The sequence below is a fragment of the Centroberyx gerrardi genome, chromosome 16, assembly GCF_048128805.1.
Source record: "Centroberyx gerrardi isolate f3 chromosome 16, fCenGer3.hap1.cur.20231027, whole genome shotgun sequence".
In the NCBI taxonomy this organism is placed as follows: domain Eukaryota; kingdom Metazoa; phylum Chordata; class Actinopteri; order Beryciformes; family Berycidae; genus Centroberyx; species Centroberyx gerrardi.
In genome coordinates, this window is record NC_136012.1 from 19,765,701 (window position 1) to 19,791,348 (window position 25,648).

At 39.2% G+C, this 25,648-nt stretch overlaps 1 protein-coding gene across 1 annotated transcript in view; it reads right to left on the bottom strand.

Annotated features, from left to right (window-relative positions):
- diaph2 (diaphanous-related formin 2) overlaps positions 1 to 19,425 on the bottom strand; it is a 386,425-nt gene extending 367,000 nt beyond the window's left edge. The window contains exons 1-3 of the mRNA XM_078288946.1: positions 19,382 to 19,425; positions 18,398 to 18,762; positions 168 to 200 (exon numbers count right to left, since the gene is read on the bottom strand). Of these exons, the coding sequence (XP_078145072.1) occupies positions 168 to 200; positions 18,398 to 18,481 (117 nt within the window). The 5' untranslated portion in view covers positions 18,482 to 18,762; positions 19,382 to 19,425. The remainder of the gene's footprint in view (positions 1 to 167; positions 201 to 18,397; positions 18,763 to 19,381) is intronic.
- Positions 19,426 to 25,648: the final 6,223 nt, after the last annotated feature.

Genomic DNA, 25,648 nt, shown 5'->3' on the forward strand with positions numbered 1-25,648 from the left:
GTCGCATCTAGGCCTTTGATGTTATTCTTGGTTAACACATGCCGTTTCTGTCTTGTACATTTGATCCATCCAAACATTTCAGTTAAAAGTCCCATGCAGCCATGAAAACAAATGAGATAGGATGTAAAACAAAAAGAACCACACTGAAATTAAAACGGGCACCTTACCATGTCGTCAGCCAATGTTTTTATATGTATGTTCTGTTGGAGGGAGGGCACAGTGTGAAAAATAAGATCCAACTGAAAGTGACAACACCCCAAAGTATATGTATCCCTAAATAAGTGTGCTTACATGTACAGAGTATTCTAGATACTGGCTCATATTCCTGCTAGGATCAAAATTGAGATCCTGATCACAAATATTCTTTTATACATGAAGAAGCAGAATATTCTTAATATTGCTATTGAAATAGAGTTAACAGATTACAATAACTAACAGTAAATGGGATAGAGTGTTAATAAGTCTCAGTATCACAGCTAATATCAGTATACTCGAGCTATAATATATATATTCAGGTTTCATAACAAGGATATGAGCGTATCCAGGATATTGTAAATGGGATAATACTTGAGTATCCCATATATTCGAACATAATACGCATGTAAAACACACTTAGTGTTCTGTGTATGGATGAACACCCCACACACACTTATAGACATATACCAAAGAAATGCAGAAATGATCCCACTGCACAACAGCCACCAATGGAATGAGGACACCAAGCCATAACTCCCATTTGGTACATGCAAATTCATAATGCTTAAAAAGTAAAAAAAATAAAATAAAATAAAGTTATGCTGTTAAACATGTGTACCTGTCACGTGAGTATGACAGGGTAATACAATATTAAAATATGTGTTTTATCTGTGGTGTTGTGTGTGGTGGTGTGTGTGTGTGTGTGTGTGCGCAGGTGTGTGATACAGAGCATCTGTTGTAGTGACAGTGGCCCAATCACATCACTCTTAGTTTTTGACTTGTTATAAACACTATTCAAACAAACTCCCATCTCTCCCTTGGATGAGTGTCACCCACTGTTTCTCCAGCCTATCATCAATCTTTCCCAGCTTGTAAACAAACAAATTCTTAACACACTCAAAGACTCTCCAGACTCGCAACTCTCATAAAAACAAAAAAAACCTTCTCTTCAATACAGATGTTTCTCCTCATTCGAGACACAATAAGATAGGCAAGTGCCAAAGGCCTGTGGCTCTGCGAGGAACAGCCATTTGAAACACACCTCGAATGGGAAGCAGCAGCAACACTGTGCCATATGCTGTGGTGCTAGGCTGTGAAGTACTAATGAGTAGGGAGATGTGGGGTGATGATGGCCATAAAGCCTGCCTCCAGCCGTGGGTTTCTCCACTCTTCTAATCAGGAAACTACTGATGCTGGTGTGAGCAAACAGATTGGTTCTAACCTGCACCTCCCTCTCTGCATGTTCCTCAGCTGCTACCCTATCGCTCTGGGCAACACTGAGCACACACTCAAACTGCCAGATCTATCACTAGTCCCGTCTGCAACAACTGATCAACAGTTGGGAGATGAAGCCTTCTAACTATGGAAAAGCAGGCTTCAGTCTCACCGTGTGCAAGCTAAATGGGATGTCCAAGCTATAATTTCAAAGTCAAGATGACAAATGTATGTCTCAACTCATCTGAGATTATGTACACAAAGGCTTCCTGGTATGTCCAAGCATGTGTTTCACCATCTATTGATTGAGCCCTTTTACATGCAGAAGTTCTCACAACTTTCGGAGGTAGGCCAAGCTGAGAAGATGGCCTAGACAACAATTCCTCTTCCTTTCCCCAACTCAGAGCGTATGTATCATTAAGCGCAGCATTCTCTAGCAGCCTAAAACTGCATGAAACAATAGCTATTTTTCAAATGGGGTACTTAAACATATTCTAATCAATTTAACAACAATCAAACCACTGTTTGGTTAATTGCCTTGACTTGAGGGCCTTTCCTCGCCCATTATCTTGGCAACATCGCAACAATGCAATTTAACATCTAACAATTAAGCTTGCATGTCCTCTGGGCTTCCACTGCTTATTAAAGTAAACTTTTTCATCATAATAAATGTTTATTACCAAACACATATTCCTCTAAATAACCTAATCAAATTAGCTCTGGGTCCCTCCTTAATCAAATATGATTATGACTCCATGCAGGTCGGTAAAAATGAAAACACAAAGCAATTTCTCACAACTTGAGAGTCGATTTGGGGACACAAAACCATACTAGTATGCATATTTTACACAATAACTTTTGAAATTAATGTTACATATTACAATTAATGTTAATATTACATCAAGTCCTCCAACAACTCATGAAGGGAATAATATCTTTCCAGTGCTCTTGGTTTCATTATAACATGCCACCAGGTGGCACATGAAATAAATTTCCATCCAGGACAGGCAAAGGACCAACTTAGTTTCAAGTTGGCTACCGATGCTTAGGTTTCACATAGCAAATTTTCTTATTTCCAACTAATTTCACGAGACCATCTGCATGATGTCATTTTAACGCACTCACTGGAACTATCACTATAAAATGGGTGACAAAGTTGCTCTGAAAAGCTTCAGCAAAATGAGTTTACAAGGAAATTAGGTTTTACTTTAATTAGTTCTAATAATAACAAAGGATTACTGGGAGCCAGACATTGTTGGCAGGGGGACTGCAATGCAATGTGCTGCTAACCGTTGTTGGCAACTTCATGTGACTACCTTGTGTCTGCATCAAGAGTCCCTTAGCCAACTGTTCACTTCAGCTATAGGCTATTTAGTGTCAGTGACGCTCACATCTGGATTTCAAGGTGGAAAAGAAAGTCAAGTTTACTAAACAAAGGAGATTCAAATGTAAAGCTTCCACCTGTTGAGAGTGGAGCAGAGTTGGAATTTGGTAAACCATTTAGATTGCATTCCATGTAGGGATGTAAATTAGCCTCTCCCACTCACCATTGGCAAGTAAACTTCAGTACAAACAGGATTTTCATTACAGCAAAACTGTATTCTCCTTAGGTGTTCATTTATTTCAGGAACTCAAAAAGTTGTTTGTTGCTTATTCAGAAAGTAATAAGTATTAATGCGTTGCCTACATACCCCATACCAATCATGCTATATTCTGTCTCCTCTCTGTGTTGCATTCAGTGCAGTGAAGCGTATCATGTTGCTGCAAACATAAACAAATTTGGAGAAGGGCAAGAGAGAGAGAGCTAAGCTACACTGAAACCTTCTCCCATCAGGCTATATGCTATATAGCCTATACTATTAACTGATTAGAAGCAATAAATAGTGACTGTAATAAGACAGCAATTGTCTGAGACACAGAAGCAGCATAAAACTTACATACTCTACACAAGCTCTACACTCGGCAATGACAACAGGATTAAAAGGGGGACCAGCAAAACGAGGGCGCAGGAATTCTTTACTAAGTGCAGCATACTGCAACCATTCAGTTAGTATTAAGTAACTCACTCTAGTATAGCCAAGTCTGCACAAGCTGGTGGAATGCCATTATAAAACTGTTTATACAAAATATGCCTTAATATATAGGCTATGTATTAGGGGTGTCTCCTGTCTTTACACAGTGTCATTGACCTGGATTTCTGTCCCATTGAGCAATTAAATGTTGTTGATGCATAAGATGTGATGTGAACATAAAATTTCCATGTGCTTTGCATGCTGAGGTTACAGGAATTTTCCAGCCTTAAAAAGTTTGGGAAACCCTGCACCAGCATTGTGTTCTCTAATGACCTGGAGGAATTAGGGTTGTAATATTAACACAGCGGGATCTTGAAGGTTAGCTTCCGTAGCCTTATCATTTAATCTCTGGTGCATTACTAATTAAAGTGTAGGTTAATGTTGTTTATGTCCTATCAAATAAAATTATCATATTGTGACAATAAACCTCAAAAGTGAGGGGACTAAATTACATGGAGATGAAGCAAACAACACAGGAGACTGTGGGCTGATACACCCGGTTAAAAAGAAAATTCAGACTGCTATTGTTGGCTGATGCACAAAATCCTTAAATTCCATCTGTGATTGCATGTCATCCTGATCTCTTAAATTTACTCTGAATTTATCTGAATACTCATCTTTATATAAAGTTAGGCTCTTGTCATGGGTTTAGAGTAGATAGAAAAAATCTAAAATTACTAAATTTATTCTAAAACAAAAATTAAGACTATAGGAAACTCAGGCCTACATGAAGTACATTTTATAATGTTAGACTGCCTCACCTTCAAACAAAACTGGAAACAAATGAGAGCATAGTTGCAAACAATCAACTCTGCTCAGTACCACCTGCTGCTGATTGCCAAAGCAGTGAAGCCGAATAGAAGCACACCGCGCTCTTCTAAATGCCTACTCTAATCTGGGGTTAATTGAGCTGTTAACATGTGTTGCGGTGAAAGAATTTTCTGTCAATATTTCTGCATACTATAATTATTGCTTGAATACATCACTCCGCTCCTCTCTTATAAGCTAAAAGTGAAGTCAGTCATTTCCCTCCTGTCATAAACTGCAGTAATTTTGTTGCAATGATATTTTGTTGCCTCCATATAGCACCATATCTCCTGCTAGTTACCAATACTGAGACTTGGGTATTATGGCTGGATATAATATCTTAGCTGTAAATATATAACAAAATATTTATTTATAACAAACAAGGATAAGTTGGCAAATAGCAGCAAAACTTAAAAAACTCAATGGACAGGTTTAATATACAAACAATCCCATGATAATTATGACTAATACTGCTAAATTCAACATGTAGCCTATCAGTATAAATATTCCAATTAAAACCTCAAAGTACTAACAAGATTAAGTGCTTTTATGTCACACCTTCATTACAGTGATCCCATAGCTGCATTAAAATCAGAGTATTGGTGTGAATTTAAACATGCACACCACAGGCTTAATTTTACATAGAGTTAGACTAAACTCTTATTAGAAGATATCTGATAAGGAATATATCAGAAACTTTTTCCACACTGAGGAATAACTAAGCTCCAGCAGTCTCCTAAAAACAGGTCTGCAGCTGGCAGCCCTTTAGGCCAGAAGACTATTTTCCTCTAGTTAGATTATAGGATAATGTTTGCTCTTTATAGCCACAAACTTCGAAATCATATAATTTGTCATTCTGTAATCACATAGGATGCACAGCTTTGCCGGTATTATCCTGAATTATTCGGATGATATTTGGTGCTGCCTGATGCCACTCCTCAAAAATTGAATTAGTCTAAACAAATCAAGTTGTCTGAATTAACCTTGTTACAAACTCTTCACAATGGCTGTCTTTGTAAACTGAGAGAAGTATTACACAAGAGTCTGCATAGCTACAAAAGATTCATGAAAGGATTCAACTAACATTTGTCCTTCTTGATGTAATCCATCAGATAAATCCTAATGTTTACACTGTGGGGCTGCCCTTTTCAGGCAGAGAAAAGAAGAGGGTGGCAGAGGCACAGACAAAGACACAGAGAGAGACATAGAGAGAAGAAGAGCAATGAGTGATGGTTGTAAAATACAGTCCGTTCATGGAAATGCCCTTGGACAAACAGATACAGGCCTCCACTACCCTCTCCTTCTTCAAAACTGGTCTGTGCATAAGGCTACCATCCATGTCTTCTTCTTTCGACCCTTCAGACTTCATTCATGAGCCCCTGCCTCGGCCCTGTATGACCCAATTATACAATGCTGCAGTCAGGCAATGTAATCACTACAGGAAATACTGTACAGTTACTGTACCAACTACTACAAATACTATGCTGATACCAAGCCATCATCACTACTACAAAGATAGCAAAGTCGTTCACCCCGGTGGCTCAACCAGTAGAGTGTGTACCATTAAGGTAATTAAGTGCGTACCACTAAGTCATAATCGAATTCAGTCCATGCCTTTTGCTGCATGTCATCCCCTCTCTCTGCCCTGTCTTTCCTGACTATCTCTACTGTAACTAAATGAAGCAGAAATGCCAAAAAATTATCTTTAAAAACAAAAAAAACAGACAGCAAGGCTTCCCCCAGTGTACCTCAGGTCAGGTAGGCTCCTTGGCCTAATCTAGTTTTCCCACCTTTCCTTGGCATTGGAAAATAGAAAGAATCTACAATGAGGAATATGGCTTGCTCTGGCTGGCCACTTCAAGGCAAAATGGAGAACCCTAATTATGTAGTCACGTTTCCAAATCCCCTCCCGGATTTTAGCATTGCATAAATTTTGGGCCTGAATCAGGAATATTCACAATACTGCTGGCTGTGCATCATGCATGCCCTCATTAGCAGTCGCCACCGAGCCCGACAACTTTTCTGGAGGAGACACTCTGCTGAACTGTAGCAATTTGATCAAACTTCCAAAAGTGAAATGTCCCAACTGACTATAATTCTCTTTCACATTCATTCATCTTATTGCTGCTCACTCGAAAAGAAAAGACTCATCTCTAAGGAGGAATACTGGGTCAGAGAGGAGGGAGACACAGAAACACTGGCACAGGGAGGATGTGTGTGTGTGTGTGTGTGTGTGTGTGTGTGTGTGTGTGTGTGTGTGTCTGTGTGTGTGTGTGTCTGTGTGTGTGTGTGTGTGTTTTCGGGGACAAGGGGAGTAGTCAGCCAAGAAGGTTTCCCAGGGAGTTCCAGCAATTCACAGCCTATTAAATTATGACAAAGCTGAGGTAGGTTCATGAAACGTGGCCTAATGCCTCGAATTGTGGCACAATTTGTGTCACTCATTGTAATATCCAATGCTGTGTCGTTGTCCTTATAGATGTCTATTACTCCAACTGTAATTTAACTGAACTATTGTATGAACTATTCACTACACTTTTACAGGCTTAAGACCAACAGGCAAACATCCTGCGGCTATATATCCATTCAACAGGCATATAAACAAGCTATACCCTGAAGGAAAAAACACATACAGAACATTGTAAACACACTAACACTTTTATCATGTCTGTTATCATGTCTGCATAAGCCCTCTTACAAATGTGCACAACACCTCCAAAATGAGGAGAAAACAATTACACGCTATTCACTAACTATGTGGAATGAATGGAGACCACACATTGCATGCTGTGCTTATCCATGCATAGGCAATTCTAAACAAATTCGGTTTTGGCAGAAAATGTGATGACTTGTGGTTGAGGTATGCAAAAAGGGGGACCATTCATCAAGGGTGCCAGAATCACAATGTGCACTTGCCATGATGAGGTGCAATTAACATTTCCAGAAAGGCGGCAGTACAAGAATCTATTGGCTGTGGATTCAGCCATGTAGTTGGCATTACAGCAAAAGTGAGCATGCCTCAAAGTGCTATGTTGTTTCCAGTGAAGATGGCCATAAATAGCCTAAAAGATTTAATAACAGCCAACTAATGCTGTGAGTTATCTGCACACTAAAAAATTAGAGTATACCAAACAACTTGTTAGGATGGAATATTTGATTGGTATAATTATGTACTTCCGACAATAAAATAACAATTTTCCGTTGTTGATAGAGCCACTTGTGCTTTGTTTGCACAAAGAGCTCATGGTGAGGGTAATGCATTACCAGGACAAACATTTGTGTAGCCTTTATGTGAATTGTAATTAGTACCTTTCGTGGATTGTTTTTTGCTAACAGCCTAATTTGAGATGTGAAATCATAAATATTCAATCTTTTATTCTCAAAATTAAGTGATTCAGAGGGTACAAAATGTCCAGTGCAAAATATGACACAGCAGTCGGAGTTGAATAAAACTGAAATAACAGGCATTATATTATTGATGATTAATGATTATGAATAAAATGGGAATGAAAATTAGCATAATCAATGTCTTTTTTTCCTCTCCCCATTGCAGTCAACTCTGCAGCACCCACTCTTGCAAGGTGAATAGGAGGCACGTTTGTGTAGCAGTCTGATATGCTATAGTCAGCCTTGGCTTGCGCCTGAGCTGCTATGAAAAAGATAGTTAGGTATCAAAATTCCAATTTGGAATAGATAAGAAAATTCTGCCATCAGATTCAGTAATCAGAATTAGTAGAATTGACAGGGATGCTGCAGGTTCTGATTTTATTTCTGATTTATAGATTTATCTGATTTTATTTATTAGTAGAATCTTCTCTATCATAAAAGGCAATTCATTATCATGTTTCTCATCATCAGTCTCCCACTCTGCAACATCATTCCCAAATATGTCATCTCTCTACATCTCTTTCCATTGCTACATAGACAATACCCAGTTACACCTGCCATTAAAACCCATTAATAACCCAAACTGCACAAACAGCTGAGATATCTTGCAGACATCAAGTGCTGGATGTCTAAGAACTTTTTACAACTCACTGAAAGCAAATGTGAAGTAGTCTTATTTGACTTCCTAAATGCAGAAATCTTATTTTAAAGGATCTTGGCAGTCTATCCTCCAGCACAAAGCCAGTCACCAGAAATATGGACATTTAGTTTTTTGACAGTGACTTGACTATTGAAGAGCAGGTAGAATTTGAGAAAAATATCAAAAATCAAATAATCAAGCTACCACGAACATTCGATCAGGAAGACTTTTCTTACGTACACTCTCTCTAGCTCAAAAGAGAAATTTTGCCATGCTGTCAACTTCAATTTAACTGATTCTGCTATTTACATTTAACCAATCAGATCTCTCCACGCGTTCTGAGAACCAATCATCATGTTGCTGCCAGAATTTAGAACTGTTCCACCAGCGTCTGGACTCCATCAGGGGGAATTTGCTGCCTTCATCGGGTGGCATTTCATGATGGGGTCTAATCGGCAAAGCCTTTCTGTAAATTCTAGACGCTTCTGTAATTTCAATCATGCAATAAACTTGTCATTTATCCTTCACATTAGTCTCTCCTGATTGAAATGTTTATCCTCCATGTAGAGGTCATCCATGCTTTTATCTCATTTTGTTTAGATTACTGTTTTAGGCTTGCTTTTATGTAATTTTGCCAACTTTTTAATATGTACTGCTCTTATAATTTGTTACATTTTACATTATGTACTTACTTTTTTTTTTAACCACTTTTCTTTTGAATGTGCTTCCCATTTTTATCTCCTCTTTATATTTCTATTCTTGTTTTTATGGGTTCATGTCAAGCACTTATAAACTCTGCTTTTAGATAAGCACTGCACAATTCATTATTATTATTAATATTATTATTATTATTATTGGGGTTTTTTTTGCCACAAATATTTTTAAAGCCTCAGTAAAACTAATTTACAAGGGTTTTTGTAAAGCACACAAAACTACATTATAGAAAATGATACAGAAAAATAGCCTACATACATACACATATGTTAATATATTTAATGTGTGTATATACAGTATATATATATATATATATATACGTATATAAAATTCTAACTAAAGCCTGTCACATAATGAGACAGTGTGGCACCTTGACAAAAGACTGTGATTTGACATCTGTCTAACATAGTACACTGTGTTCAACTATACTGCGGTCCTAGACTCCAAGTAGCAAGTGATCTAACATTCAAGAGCATAGTGAGTGAAGTAATGTGTAGATCACATCCAATGCCACTTAATAGTGCGTACACACCCCTATACCTCCCCCTTCAATGGGCACAGAGCACTGTTTGCTTGTGGGAAAAGACTGTGGTGAGGGTTTGCAGAATGAATGACACATTAGCTAGCCCTATCTTCTATAATAAAATGGCCCAGCTGTAAAACACTGTGCAGTTATGTAAGACTGTCTACATCCAAACACGTCTATCTTCGATGATGAGATTCAGTTAACACAAATGGGAGTGAGATTGAGTAAAATCGGGGTTGAGTGATTCTGAATTCTGATATACAACACACAGAGTGATTAGTGTTGTCAGTGTAGAGAGTGCCAAGAGCATACACATGCAGGCAAGCTCACATAGACAGACACAGACACAGACACAGACACAGACACACACACACACACACACACACACACACACACACACCAGAGTGAGCATCTCACCCAAACACAGGCACATCTATCATACACGTAAGTCATAATAGGACACTTGTCTTCTCTGCTAACTGGATTAGGGACAATTGAATTTAATCATGAACAAAATGTCATCTTGTTCCCCAGAACAACTAAATTAAGACTAGACTGATGCAGTTAACTCCATTCCTACAATGTTGATTTTTCACTTGTTTCATTCCAATAAGCTCCAAAAACCACCTCAGAACAAGTGATTCTTTATTAATTTATTTTTTCAAAGAAAAGAAAAAAGTGCATTGGTTTTCGATGAGAGCTCCAGTGCCTTTAAAAGGGCATGAGTCTGTGGTATGCTTATTATTTCAGGAAAGCACTGGTACTGTTTACATTTTCCTAAAACAGCAACTATTGAAAAGGGGAAGCACACAAAAGCCAGTGGGGCTGTGATTTGAATGGCTCTACACTGGATGCCCTGACCATGTGACCGTCGACTAGCACAGCACTGCCCTCAGGTTATCTTTGTGTCTCCAGAATTTGAAAAGAAATTTCTATTACTGTGCCCTTGGGAGTTGGCTTGATATGTAGCTATTACAAAGGCAATGGTTTGTATGAAAGAATGAAAATGGCAGAGTGTATACGACATAGAGATCTCCTTGTAGCGTTCAGAAACTCGCAAACTATTATATGGAAAGAGATTAGTAGTAGCCAGCAGAGATTGTATTTGAATTGCAGAAATTGTAATTTTTCATACTTTTTCATACTACTTATTCAATTTTTAGCTATAATTTCAAATTCAGTTTTCCCCATTTCAAATTCAGTTTTCCTCATTCAAATTCAGCTTCCTGAGACACACTTCCGGCACAGGGGACCTTTATTCCCTGAATGTTGCTGCCTCCTCCAAAGCAGCAAACAGTGGGCTAACACTCTTCACTTTGTCAATCACAAGCCATGTAACACTGTGCCTTGTTCATCTCCTCAGCCAGTGTCTGAGTCTCATTCTCCCCACTTGGAGTTGCAAATATTGTCACTTGATAAATCATGCCAAAATTGACTGTTGTCTAAAAAACTAGGTAGTGGCTAATGGCTAACTAGATTGCTGGGCAGATAAATGTTTTTAAAAAAGTGACAATTTATGCGTCTTCTTAAAAATCTGTATCCCTCACTGTAGTGATTATGCATGCAACATACCTCAGTGATATTCTACACTACCACTGCTTAATATCCAAATATGATGATACTGCAAACAACAACAGCAGGCCTGCCGGGCTGCAATACATTGCTTTTAAGTAATACTAGCTATCTGCAAGATAGCAAACTGATGTACTGAGCCTTCTATGCAGCCCAGTACTAATAGCTAGAACACAATTTGCAACTGTTTCACCAAATGGTGAGAGTGAGACTTGATCATTGGCTGAGGAGATGAACAAGGCACAGTGCCACATGGCTTGTGGCTGGCTAAATGAAGAGTGTTAGCCCACTGTTGGCAGCCTCGGAGGAGGGGCTGCTTTCCAGTCAACACTCAGGAAATAAGAGACTTGATTGTCTCAGGAAGCTGAATCTGAATAAAGAAATTGAATTTGAGTTGGGAAAACGAATTTGAAAATCTGAAATTGACTAATAATCACATTCTATTTCAAGCCATTGAATTCAATTTGCAATGGTTCCTTACAAATTTTATTTTTGAATTAATTTATTCAACAAATCGACGACAAATTAAAATTTCTGGAATTCAAATACAAATACACAAATCTCTTGAGAACTTGCATCTAAGCCTACTGCATAGTCTCCTCTCTTTTATGATATATTTATTAAACAAATTACTGTATCGTTCTATAATACTGTGGTTCACAGCACTGTCGCATTCTGTCTCATCTGCGTGTATGGTAACACACGTCATGGACTGCAATAATTTCGGGAGAGAGTTGTCAAATAAACGAAAGCAAAATCCAAGCTCTACTTTACACTGATGAAGAGCAAAACAAAGCAGATCATAGATGATGACAATCACCCCTCTAAGGAAGTCTCAGCAAATTCAGCATTCAACAAAACCTCAAGTCAAAGAGGAGAGAAACCCCTTAATCCCAGCCTCCATCAGACTGTGCAGTGGCTCAACCAAAGCATAACACTCATGCACTTTTTCCTGCATTATGTTATTTTTACGCTTCAGGTTCTTCTATCAGCCCAGCCTGATTAAAGTACTAATGCATTTTTCACATGTACTTTTACATGGAGAGAACTGACTTGAATGCCTCGATGCTTGCGTTATGTTTTTCTTACATCTTATGTCTTAGGCTTTTTAATATGTATGTAAGTGAAGCAGCCAAATGAATACCCCTTTTTCGGGATAATAATGGTCTTCTAATCTAATCTAATCTATCGTGGGCATGAATAGGCCTAGTCTCAGAGGGTGATGTTAGAGCAGTCTGTCGTTTTCTTCCACAGTGTGACTAAAGCATTCTTCACCACTTCCTCTCTCCAACTTCCTGAATGCCATGTAACATTCACATGTGGTCTGTTTCCTGCTGTTTCTCACACGTCTCGCAAACACCATCTCTGTTATACTCACACTCCACAATAGAGGACTGTGAATGGAAAACAAAAACAAAACAGCACAGGGAAGAAAAATATGGGTATATTTTGGCTAAACTAAAATTCATAAAATTTGTGGTAATTCAGAGATTGTCTCAAAAGTGTGATAAGCTGAGACAAGTTCTAGTAACAGCATGGTAACATGCTAGCATGACCTAAAATGCTCCCTGAAGCTCATATGTCAAAGTCGCAAACGCTGTCAGAATACTTCCTAATGCCATAGCTTCCATCAGAAGAGGTATGAGTTATGATTTACAATCAAATACTGTCAAAAGAACAAAGGTTAAGTATATAGTTGCCCAGCTGTTTACACAATCCAGATGTCAGAAATCCCTGCCTCTGTTAGATTACATAGCAGAACATGATATTGTGCTGTGCTGCCAAGTAAATGGGTATTTCACTGTTTACAAACAACAATTACTCTCATTTCCCAATTATATATTTGGGTTATGGCCTACTATGTAGCATGTTTGAATCACTTAGCCTAGAGTCCCTATGTCTGGATTATAGCCTAGTTCTTGTGCAATTATGCTTAGCAACCTATTGACTGCCAAAATATATACATCAAAACAGTCTGTCAATAGCTTACAGAATTGCCTGCAGCACATTATGAAATCCCATGAATCTCTGAGGCATAGTACGCCTTTATTCCAATAAGGCATCCCATAGTCTCATAATGAAGATACCATCGCTTAAGTAGGGCTGAACTGTCCATGCATTACTGATGCTTTAATTATTTTAATGACTTACTAAATTACTACTGTGATTATAATCAATAAGACCTGATTTAATTAATAAGGGTTAATTACAAATTACAAACACTGTCAGTATTAAATAAAAACATGTTTGAGAAGCTGACAAAAAAATTTTGACGTGCCAAAGTTGAAACTATATGAGTATTTCTTCCCGTCAATGAGGTTTTCTGCTTAAGTTTCATAAATGTTTTTTTGGTATTTTCTGTTGAGATCAGTGAAAAATCTTTGTTTAATCGTGGATGAAATTGGTTTGTGTACCAACATTTTTTCTGCCGGCCCATTGCAACACAATTTAATAGAGTCAACTAATGATCAGTGGGCTTAAAGAAAATCCACCAAGACAAGTGGAAATGAAGTGAATCCAAGCAACAGCCAGAGCACCAACACAGCATTAAAAAGACATCAGCAGTCAAATGGAAAACAACACTCACAGTGCTGATTTCACTGACAACACAAAAGCATTAGAGACTCAGCATACACATGCAGATTCAAATCGCAAAGGTATTGACCAGTAATTTCACCCATTCATAGTATATGTGTACAATACTGGTGCAGCTGCTCTGGCTGAAGAGTTTAGTGACTCATCTCAGTTTCCTGTCCATGAAGAAAAGTTATGTTGTAGCCTATATGGTCTCAGGGGTCCTCTCTCTCTCTCGCTCTCTCTCTCTCTCTCTCTCTCACTGTCTCTCTCTCACTGTCTTTCTCTCTCATACACAGCCTATGAATGACCTTTGAGATACTGATCCCCTCTAATCCTTTTGTTGTAGATACTAGAAAGAATTAGCGTACAAGCACAACTTGTAATAGGCAAACAGGAGTCAGTCCCTTGCCTGTCTGATCAGATCAGTGGGTGGTATAAGCTACCAAAACAAGCCACACAGTGGTCTGGTGAAGATTGGCTACTAATTATTTGTAGTTCCACATTATAAGATTTCATTACTTTCAACAGAACATTATTTATTTCAAAATATCAAATTTGAAGATAATTTGTTGAAAGACAATGCCTCCTAAAGCTTCTAATAATACTGAGTACTTAAGCATAAAAACTCTTCCCAAGGAGAATTGAACAACCTTGTGAACTATTAATATAACACTGATCTCTGCTCAGTGATTCACCAGTGCTTTTACATCCTTGCCAGTTTACTTCACTTTGTTATCCAAAGCACAGCAAACCTGTTTCACATTATTATTCCTCACAACATGCACGCCTGTGGGTCTATAGGCTACTAGTGATCAGCAAACCAGCACTACTGGTTTAAATAGCCCATACCCATCCTGTGTTAAATTCTGGGTGGAGAGCTGTGGCATGATCTGGACCCACTTCTCAGGAACAATCTCTACATGGTAAACCATTAGTACAAAAAGTAGTGTGTCAACACAAAACATGTTTTTCATTACAGCATCACAGCAGGAGAATGCATTATCTAAACCAAGCTGTTCTGTGGAAATTACCTTATATCTTAGTACGCAACTGACATTTTGAAATCATGGCTTAAAAATGAAAATGAACAGGTATACAAAGTAAACCAAGTCCACAACACTACTCTTTATAAGACCAATCAAACAAAAGTTCCACATACATAGTGGCACTTCTTGACTGTCGGTTATCTACAGTACATTCAGTTTGTAGGTTTACCATTAGCTAGTAGCTCAGTGACATTGACACGGTATGTAATGCATAATAATATAGTTATCTTTATGTCATCACGCTGCTCTGACAGAGGTCATGTTTTACTCTTGTACGCAGAAGGGGAGTATCTCTCCCTCTGTCAAACCAGCTCCCCTGAATTCCTTTACAAAGACCTCATTCCATCTGCCCATGTCATTGGATGTCATGCTTTGACAACATCAGGCAAGGACATTGTAACAAAGAAGCTCCATAGCAGCAAGCTACAGAGAAGTTTTGAATGTTCTCTAAACTCCCTGAACACTGAGGTGTTATTCTAATGTCCTTGGCTGTGTTGTGTATCCACATCCTGGGCCCAAAGCCCAAATGGTGCTGCTGTGATGTAATCCTACCCGGTGACTTGTTAAACAAACATACAGCTTTCAAGGTTTCTCCTCCAAAGTCTGGTTGACTTCTCCTAGACCAAACTGTGCCCATGCCAGGCACTTAACTGGTTATTATCAACGTTATGAGCATTGTGTGGCTTGTTAGTGTGCAATGGCAGTGACTACCTCTACTTTAATCCTGTTCAAGATAGACTTAACCCCATCCTTGAATCTGGACCGCATCCACACAAATTACATTGCATGTCAGGAATGAGATCCTATAGGCCCATATATGGAGAAATGGGGAACAGGAAAGTAAATCTTCAGAAGTCTGACTGCCAGAGAACAGCAATTTTCAGAAGTCAACAGATGATGACATAACGACCTGATAAACTTCAGCAAAAAAACCCAAATATGAATTGCATTTTTGCTTCCTTCTGCATTTTTAAGCAGAATGAGAATTGTAGTTCACTGATTAAACATACACATTCTTTCACTACATTTCCACGTTTACAAGTCTGCAAACAAACCTGGAGCTACAGTATATATCAGGGCAGCTAAAAAGGAGGGAAAAACAGAAAAAGACAGATCATGCTCCACCCAGGGATGAATGATGACTTCCTCCCTTACACTCTGAGCTGTCTTGAGATTTTTGCAAGAGCCGCAGCACAGGCTTCCTTTGCCTCTGTCTGTGTTATGCTCTGCTTCGGAGGATTGAGCAACAGGGAATGCGCCTGGCCCTGAAACCTCTTAAAGGAGTGCAAGGCAGTGAGCTCAGAGAGCGAAATGGTCTGGAAGAGTGTGTGGATGACACATGCACTCAGCTAGTCCGTAGTGAGCAGAGTCTTGGGGTGTGTGTTTAAAGTTGAGGGGGAGGCGGGATATTCAGGAGTTACAGGGTGTTGTTAGCGTTTCTAAAGATGAAAACCACAGACAATACCCTTTGGTAGCTCTAGGGGTGCAAGTCCTTCTATATCATTTTAGTCAACACTGGGGTTTTCAGTCTGGCAGTTATTATGGTCACACTTTCCCCTACCTTAACTTTGCTGGAACGCATACCAGTGATTACAAGTTTGAGCCTCAGGCCTTCAGTGTTGTACTCTCTGCCTCCCCCTCCCCTGAGTGTGACAGAGGCACAGAGCTGGAGGAATAGTTGGTTTGTTTTGTTGATACTGCTCCTCTTGGTCAGTCCCAGTGCTCAAAGCTCATTGTATACCTCCACCAAGTCTTTGCCTGAGGCAAGGTTTGCATTCGAAAATCCCATTGGAGCCTGACAGACTACAGTACAAGTTCTCCCGGCAGTCCTGGCCCCACCCTTCACAGGACATTGTTGAGCAACTGTCTCTCTCAGTTGTACCGCTCAAATTAAGCAGACCTATTTGGTAAACCAATCAGTCAATTTGCCCATATCACCGTCCTGCTGCTTAATGTGACCTCAACAGTGGTACTGTTGTCCTTCTCATGCCTCAGCTTTAAGGAAACTTTATACAAGAGCAACATGAATTCAGTTCATTCATTTTCTACGAACATAGAAACATCAGCTGACATTAAATTCTCATTCCCGCCGATCAGCAGCCAATCATGCCTTAGTGATAGGCACGACATATAGCAGCGCTATTACTTGATTGGCTGTTGATAGGCGATGTCAGCCAAAAGTTCAACGGCAGCCAAGTTTTCCACGCAGACAAACGTGGAAAAGCGGCAACCATGATCAACATCAGCCAAAGTTTCTCTCTGGTCACAAAAAATTAATAGACTTCCGGCCTCTGGTTTCTTCAGCTGCTGACAGTGTGTACGCAGTTACATGAACTTCAAACACTCCGTGGTATAGCTTGGATTTACAGTTAGTTTCCACCCAGGAGAGTGAATAAAGCGACCACGGCTACAGTTTATAAGGCATTTGAAATTTTAACATTTAGGTACGCTTGGTGGTAATGCAAACTTTTTACACAATCACTGCAAAGTTTAAAGTTTAAGCAAATTAATCACAGAGTTGTCTGAGTGGTTACTTAATCAGAAGTGATGATTCAGATGTCATACGGAAGCCCCCACCACCCGCCACAACCCAGATCTTATGATCTCATTTCCTGGCAATGGAGAGCATGCAGTAATCGCTCACTGACATCTGAGCTCACAGGATGCAAAGTCAGGGTTGCCCACTTTTTAAACAACCAACAACAACAGCTCCTCACACTACTACACAGTAATCAACTATTCCACCAGGCCAGGCCAATAGAGAAGCTTTGCGTGCATGAATGTTGATGTCGTTTTAAGTTATCAGTTGTTATCTAGTAGGCACTGTCCTCCAGTGACTGCCATTTTATTGTGCTGATAATGCTGTTCACGTTGACTATGGACAGGTCATATCAATCGCACACACACACAACGCTTAAAACCACCACAAACCACATGGATATAACTCTACGCAATGGGTCAGCAAGTAACTGAACTTTACCCTTATCTATCTATTCACAAAATACTTTGAAGCCAAACTGTCACAACAAGAATGCTCTCAAAAAACGTTCAGACTATGCAGCATTGATTGGTGTAATCAGGTTTGCATGATGCGTTGAGTGCTTTGAAAAGTAAAGCACTGAGTGAAACACTAGCTCTCTTTCCTGAGTGTAACTGCTATTAGGCTAGCTGTTCTGTGTTGGGCTACATTAAATAGTAATAGGAGTCCCATCTGGGGCTATCAAGACATCAATAGCTATTTGAGGCTCCTCTTGCTCTACACAGGGACACACTGTATGACAACATGTGATGTTTTCAGATGCCTGGGGATTTACTAACTGTACTGTGGAGTTAAGTGTGATTCTGCTTGGCTTGGCTTGATTTGACTTCATCAACAGGATTTACTGTAACATTGACCAATGACTAATAACTGTAAAACAGTGAGTGGGGCCTAGTTTTAAACTTTGCACTTCAGTCAAGTAATAAAACTAACTTACATATACCAGTGAGAAACTTGTGGAGAGCAGTGCAGCGCTCTCAAAGTTGCTGCTGCAACTACTACTGTGGATCGTGACATTTAACCCTTGCATGTCTATAAGATTACAGGACGTGGCAGTTGAGTGCACATTACCTTCATTTAACAGTAAAATGAACAAGTCGGAATACTTACCAGCTTTTTGTTTTTACCCTCATCCTCGTTAGACTTCTTTTTAGAGGGTTTATTCGGGTCCTCTCCGCCGCTTGCTTGATCCATTTTTGATTTAGTTCCCTTGAAAGACTTTAGATGACCTCCTCAAAAGTTAACTCCACGCTTGTAGCAACACTTGGAAAAACAAACAACCCAGGTTAGGTCTTCTCAAAAGCCATTCCGTTAAAAGATAAATAATACTTTCAAGTTGGCTGCTCCAAGTAATTCCTCAGTTGTATCCAGTTGTCGAGGAGGCTACTTGACCAAGAGGTGTGGTAGGGTCCTGTATCCGTCCTGATGTCTCTTCAGTTCAGGAGCAAAACACTTCACACCGCGGTAAAAGCTTTCTGAAACGACCAGAATATGATGTAAACAACAATATCACAACGTATTGTGCATTAAGTTTAAACAAATGTTTGCCTTAACACGTGTTTCCCTGAATACCCTTGTTATTATGCAGACACATTCAATGAAGACATCACGTGGCAAACAATAAAACACATAAATTGCAGGCATTAAACACAAAAGATAGACTAACTACTCAACAAAGAGACGTTGTTTCTTTCCTATGGGCCTAACTGCTATATTTGGAACAGACTAAACTGTTTCAAAAAGCAAACTTGTACAACGTAGCAATAATCTTGTAGTAACCGACAAAATGTTGCAGGGGAACCAAATATAGTCTGACAGTTTTAAACGTGCATTGGCATGGCCATAATTTACCAAAAATTACAGTCATGAAGCTGAATTGATATAAACAATTGTGTTATAGTAGAAAAATCACCGTTGTTCTCTCTGCTTGGGCTACTTTGCAAATACTGTTCACTTGCCCAGGCTAGCATAAAAACACGACAGTTACCTCGCTAATGTTGTTTATTTTAGCAGACACAATGATACGTAACCACATACAATAATACGCTATTAAATGCAATATAACAAATAAATAACATGTCAAAGAAAACTCACAAAATCCCATCCAGAGCTTACTATCGCAACCAAACTTGAATGCCAGGCCCACAGTAGGTCCGCCCGCCACAGATTCTGATTGGTATGTGATGTACGTAAGCAGCAGGGATTCCAGCAGCGATTGGTCAGATTACCTGTCAGTCAGGAGGTCGGTTTGGCGTCGAAGAGGAGGGGACTGTTGTGACGGCGAGGTCAGACTGATTTCACAGCAACTGGATAGGATTCAGTCAGTTGTAAGAATAAACGGTTGAAATGATATGAAAGGCAGCCAGTGAATACAAAGAAACAGGGAGGCAAACCGCGTGTGCGCGCTGTGTGTGTGTGTGTGTGTGTGTGTGTGTGTGTGTGTGTGTGTGTGTGTGTGTGTGTGTGTGTGTGTGTGTGTGTGTGCGTGCGTGCGTGCGTGCGTGTGTGTGTGAACTCAAAAATGCAGAATACTACAATTTAATCGAATGAAAACTACTATCTTTTGCAGTCTTACCAGAAGTTGAATTGCATAAGATAACTTGGGTTGCTATTATTATGTAATTAGGCCATTGTATAATCAGTCCAGGATATAGTGTATGTGTGCTTGCTTGCAGCTATATGAGGAAAATATATCTTAATAAAAAAGTCCCTCTTTAAATAAAGGTTAAATAAAAAGAAAACAAAAATGTGCAATCTACAGCTTACAAATATAAATGATCCGAATCAGATTTGTATTGCGATATTTTACCACGTTCACTTTCAAGGAGCAGCATCATCTCTGTGAATGGGTTGCCATACTATAGGAATAAGGTTACTGGAGCAGAAAACTGTCCCTTTAATGGTTGCACTATGCAGGTGCAATCTTCCCACAGCAGTCTATTGATAAATGATGCTCCGAATCATTCTTTGAGGTCACTGATTTCACTTCAAGTCTGGAATATGAATGCAGGGCTTCAGTGCGTGGAAATGAGAAGTTATCTACTGCAAATAATACAAATGCGTGTACATTTCTGAGCATTTAGACGGTTAGAAAGAATTAGAAATGCATGCAAATAGGGTACTGTAAAAAAATCTTTTACTGAAACTGTGTTAAGCCACAATTTAGGCAGAGCTATTTTCTTGAAGCAGTATTCAAGAACCACATTCATAGATTGTTGTATCATTTCATTTTGAGTGAGTGAGTGAGTGAGTGTCCTGATGTTCACTGGAGGTACATGGTGTATTTGGCATAGAGAGAGCACCATCTGGACACTTCTGGCGATAAGCATACTGTGCCTGAGTACCAGTGAGAGAGTGTCCCTTCAGCAGCATGAGTCCGTGGACGCTGCCTGGGCTCGGCCACAGCGCACTGCTTCCACCACACAGTTTGCCACGGTGCCTGAGTGCACATAGTGTTAGAATGCTGAATGTATATATGTGGAGTCATATGTGTCTTTTGTCAAATGTATGTTTTTGATTGCACAGATTGTGAGGTCCTATATAGGGTTAGACTGATATATCGATTTATGCAGTATATACCTACTAACACCATCCACCTCCGATTTGATGGAGGTTCCTCCCTGACTACTTTTTTATTTAAATTGAATTGTTTGTGTTTTTTTGTAAATTAATTCTTCATCTAAAGTCGAAACATATCCATAATTTTCTCCTTCCATTGAAGAGGTATGGTGGGTAACCCCATCTTAAACAGTTTTAGTGTCCCATGGTCTACATACTGTTACAGAGGGTTGTGCACACTAACAAGAATAAAACACTTTAAAACTGTTTTGGCATGAAAATTTCAGTCAAATTTAAAAATACTGAATATCAGCAGAAAATAGGCTATTGCCAGCTTCAGTATAAAAATATCAGTATCGGTATCAGCCTTCAAAAACCCATATCGGTCGAACCCAAGTCATGCACCATGTGTGCCTGTCTGTACTTATATTACTGCACTAATTAGTTAATTCTGACTCTGATTCTGGCTCTGAAAGTCAGTGATGGCTCCTCTCCTGCCCTGTGGCTGTCCCAGCTGTTCCACAGACTCATGTGGGTTGGGACAACACAGGTAGAGAGGCAGGCTTATTCCTTAATGTGTGAGAGAGACCAGACTCAGATTGTTTTGCACCAGTTTAGTGGTGGACTATATACGTTTGTATGATTCACTGCCCATAGTACTGAATGTGTTGTTCCATATGTGGCCGTATGTACTGTGTAAACTCTGTAAATTGTCAGTCTTTGCATTGTGTAAACACAGGATTGACAAAGGAAAAAACATTGGACTGTGTCCAAAGGATTGAAATGTCAACACAACTAATTGGTTATAAGAATAGTGTCAGCAAGTTTTCAATAGGTAAGTTGAGTGGTGAACTTCTAACAAGATTCCTCAAATGGAGTGCTATATATTTATGTGTTTGTTTTGTTTATTTATTTTGTGAGTAAAGCATTATGGCCCTCTGCATTCCTGCTTGATTTGTTTATCCACTGAAGGTTTGCTGAACAGAGTCGCATTTCTATTTATAGCACCACCCAAATTCATCCTCATGAAGTTATACATATTCACACCGGTGAACTGCCCAGTACAACCACAGTCTTCTACTGCTGGGCACTGAGCAGCTCCATTGGAGTAGCTGGCAGTTAAGTGTCTTGCTCAAGGCCACATCAATGTTAGTTGCAGAGGCAGGGAAGAGTATTTTTCAGTCACTTTTCCCAGCTGGAATAGGTATACAAATTGGTAGCCTCTCCGCTCTGCTGACACATCTTCTTAAAACTCACCAACTGCATGGACATGATCCATGACTGAATGGTTTCCTGATATGGTTAATTCAGTGGATTGCCTATTAACAAAGGCTGCCAGAGGGAGATTGATTTGCCACTGCCTGTGTGTGTCCAGCTGTCTGATTTCTGAGAAAAAAAAACATTTAGGTTGTTGCTTGTATACTGTGCAGTGCAAAGAATCTGGACAGTCTTCTAGCAGAAGTGCACGCAGTTCATTTTGTTTATTCATGACAACTGTCTAGTAGAAACGACTAAAAATCAAAGGTCAAGGTATTCCTATAAGTTTTCTGAGTGTAAGTAAACAAATTCTGTCAATGAAACTGTATTTGGAACAGCAATTAGGTTCTGAGATGAGGAAAAATTTTCATTCTTAGGACTGTAGTAATATAACTGGTAATAACTGATACAGACTGAATATGAGCTATAGGGGAAAACAACTTATTTGACTTTTAATAAATACCCATATTACTGTATTGATTTTGCCTGTTCATTTCAGAAGTCAATCAATTGCTAAGTCCAGTAAACACTCTTCTAAAAGACATGCCACCCATTTCACTCTCTATGTTTCTACGGTATGATATTGGGTTTGAGTCCAGCTGCTTGAAAGCTGCTCCAAACATTAAACTAGGTCATTCGGTTTCCCATCTGTCCATGTTGGACTCATGTCACCCACTAGTTATTCTATTGGATCTTTTGCATGAAAACAAGTTGATAAAAATTTAACTGTTTAGTCGCTGTAGCTGCTGACATCTTGCAAAGAATTATTGCAGTGAGACATTGGCACACAAAATCTCTGTTTCTTGGGTTGGATGACAGAGCCCATAAAAATAACTGAATTACATGAATTACATTCAGTGTATCATGACCATAATCGGCACAATAATCGTATTTATATGTGGTATATTACATTTCAAAGAGCTTCTTTGTTAAACAGGTTAACACAACAACTGATACTGCAGCTCGCAACTAACATCTTACTCTGTATATTGCTTTGCTATGAATCCAATAGAAAATCACTGTGATCCTTGTTGCTGTGATGTATCTGACTCCTCTACTTTTTGGTAGCTAGCATTGGAGTCAACATCCACTTGCCAGGCCTATAATTAAATATATGGAGCTGCTATGGATGTGGGACATCATTTTCCCATGAGTCAGTCTGCCATCCTTAGATGACTGACCATGGCCCTGAAAAAACAGATCCTCCCTGATAAAGATAAATGCCTAATGCCTATTCCTATTCGCAGCATGTTGTTCAATGATTTCCATTGACATCAGTAGGTCTGGGTCTGTCTCGATACTGCGCTAATAAGACTTTGTTGGCACACTGTAAATTAATTAATCCCGATATCCATTTAAAAGCTGGTGGTTGAAGGTGGTTCCACTGGTTGCATACCTTGCCATGATACTGTGAGCACTCCGGCTCTCACAGAAAAAAAGAGCTTTTTGTATCAGTGTGACTGGGGATGGTTAAAGGATAAGGCTGGTGTTTTTTAATGCATTGCTTACCGTCAACAAATCCTATGAAAATAACAAAATCAACAATGCATTTGCTCTACTCCCGTTACTTTCTGACTTCCCACGTATCGTTTTTAGCCGTCAACCCGGAAGTCATTGGCTCCAATTGTAAGCTAAAAACCTTGAAATACAGGTCACAAAGACATAGTTTCAATTTTAAAAATCGCTAACTGTTACCACGAAAAGTGTTTACAGCCGGCTTATTAAGTTGTTTGATGAAAAAGTCGGCTGGCCCGGTGCATCGTGATGATGAAATATGCTGCCCAGAGCAACGGCATGGCTCTTTGACGTGTTTAATCGTTTTTTTAATACAATGGAGTTCTATGGCTGTCATGGCAAAATCATTGCTGATTTTGTTATTTTCATAGGATTTGTTGACAGTAAGAAATGCATTAAAAAACACCAGCCTCATCCTTTAAGTCCAGTCCAATTATGTGAATATTAAATTTTGCAAAGTTTCCTACAATTTCCTTTCATAGCCTATTTCTGCTCTTGAGCCAAAGAGCCCCCACTGAACCTCCCAGCATGCTTTGCACTTGTTATGCAGAGCCATTCCCCTCTTATTACAGTATCGCAGGACTCAGAGAGATATGAGGCTGCAGTAGAAAGCACTGTGTTTAGACCTGAGAGATGAAAGGGAAATGACTTGTAAATTATTCATTGCCCTCCCGCTGTACTACAAGGCAGGCACCAGTCTCTTCTCTAGTCTGGCAGAGCTCAGCCACCATGGAAGGAGGGCAACTCAGGGTAAACTCTATACCCTGTCTCTCTACAACTGCTGAAGCCTGGTTAATCACATTCCTTTCATTTGGATATCCTATGAAGAAATGCCTAAATTTGAAGGAAACTAACTTGCTGCACTATTGATTTGGTCAAGCTCTCCACTATGTTGAACTTTTCTCTCTAATTTTGTTTATCTTCATTATTGTTTAGTCATATTGGAGAGATCCTTGTGGCACTGAATGTAATTGAATTTGTATCACGCAATTTTCCCTTCAGTTTCACTTCTTTATTATTGTAAAGCAGAGATTAAATTGTTGATGTAGCGATTGCACGGTAGTTGAAATCCTTTATGTAAACATACAACCAACAGGTGAGATGACCTGCAGAATGCAGTTGACGGTCACATTGCTTACATCTACAAAAAGGAGCGGAGCAGACAATGTTTATTATAACTGTGACTTTTTGCTTGCTAAAGTGCTTTTTCCTTTTGTACTTTTTGCATGCAGCTACTGTATTTTCTCTGATCATACTCAAAACACACTTCCCCAAAAAGCTTTCACTTGTGTCAGCTGTTTATTTCAATATCACAAGAAAAACACCACAAGGACAGTGCGCCTCATGCATTTCCTCAGTCTTCAATAATAGCCCATATAAGGTTTTCATTGACAACTGCCCAGAAGCACTTGTATACCACAAGTTCCCTGCAGGTTGGTTTACCTGTTTCCATGGTAGCCAGCTACATGAATGTGCTGGTACAAGGACACTTGAAATCATCACTCATGTGACAACCTGGAGACAAACACAGAGATTTGTCACCACTCAATATTAGGCAAATAGAAAATCATTGAGTGCTTTTTGAGCACATGGTTCACATCACATGGTGGTGGCAGAGTCTATTAACAATATCTTGTTAATATGATAATTGTTAATATAATAATTGTTAATATGTAAATATGATCAAACAGGTTTCATAAAAGGGCGCTTTATTGGTGATAACATAAGGCATCTTCTTGATACTATAGACTATTATGAAAATGAACAAAAATCTGGGCTTTTATTTATTGCTGATTTTGAAAAGGTATTTGATAAAGTAAGATGGGATTTCATCCAAAAAGCTCTTCAGTTTTTTAATTTTGGGGAAACCCTCATAAAATGGGTGAAGGTCATGTATAATCAACCAACCAGTAAAATAGTAAATAATGGATATTTATCTAATAGTTTCACCCTGTCTAGAGGCGTACGTCAGGGGTGTCAGCTGTCTCCATATTTGTTTTTACTATGTATTGAAATTCTTGCTATTAGAAT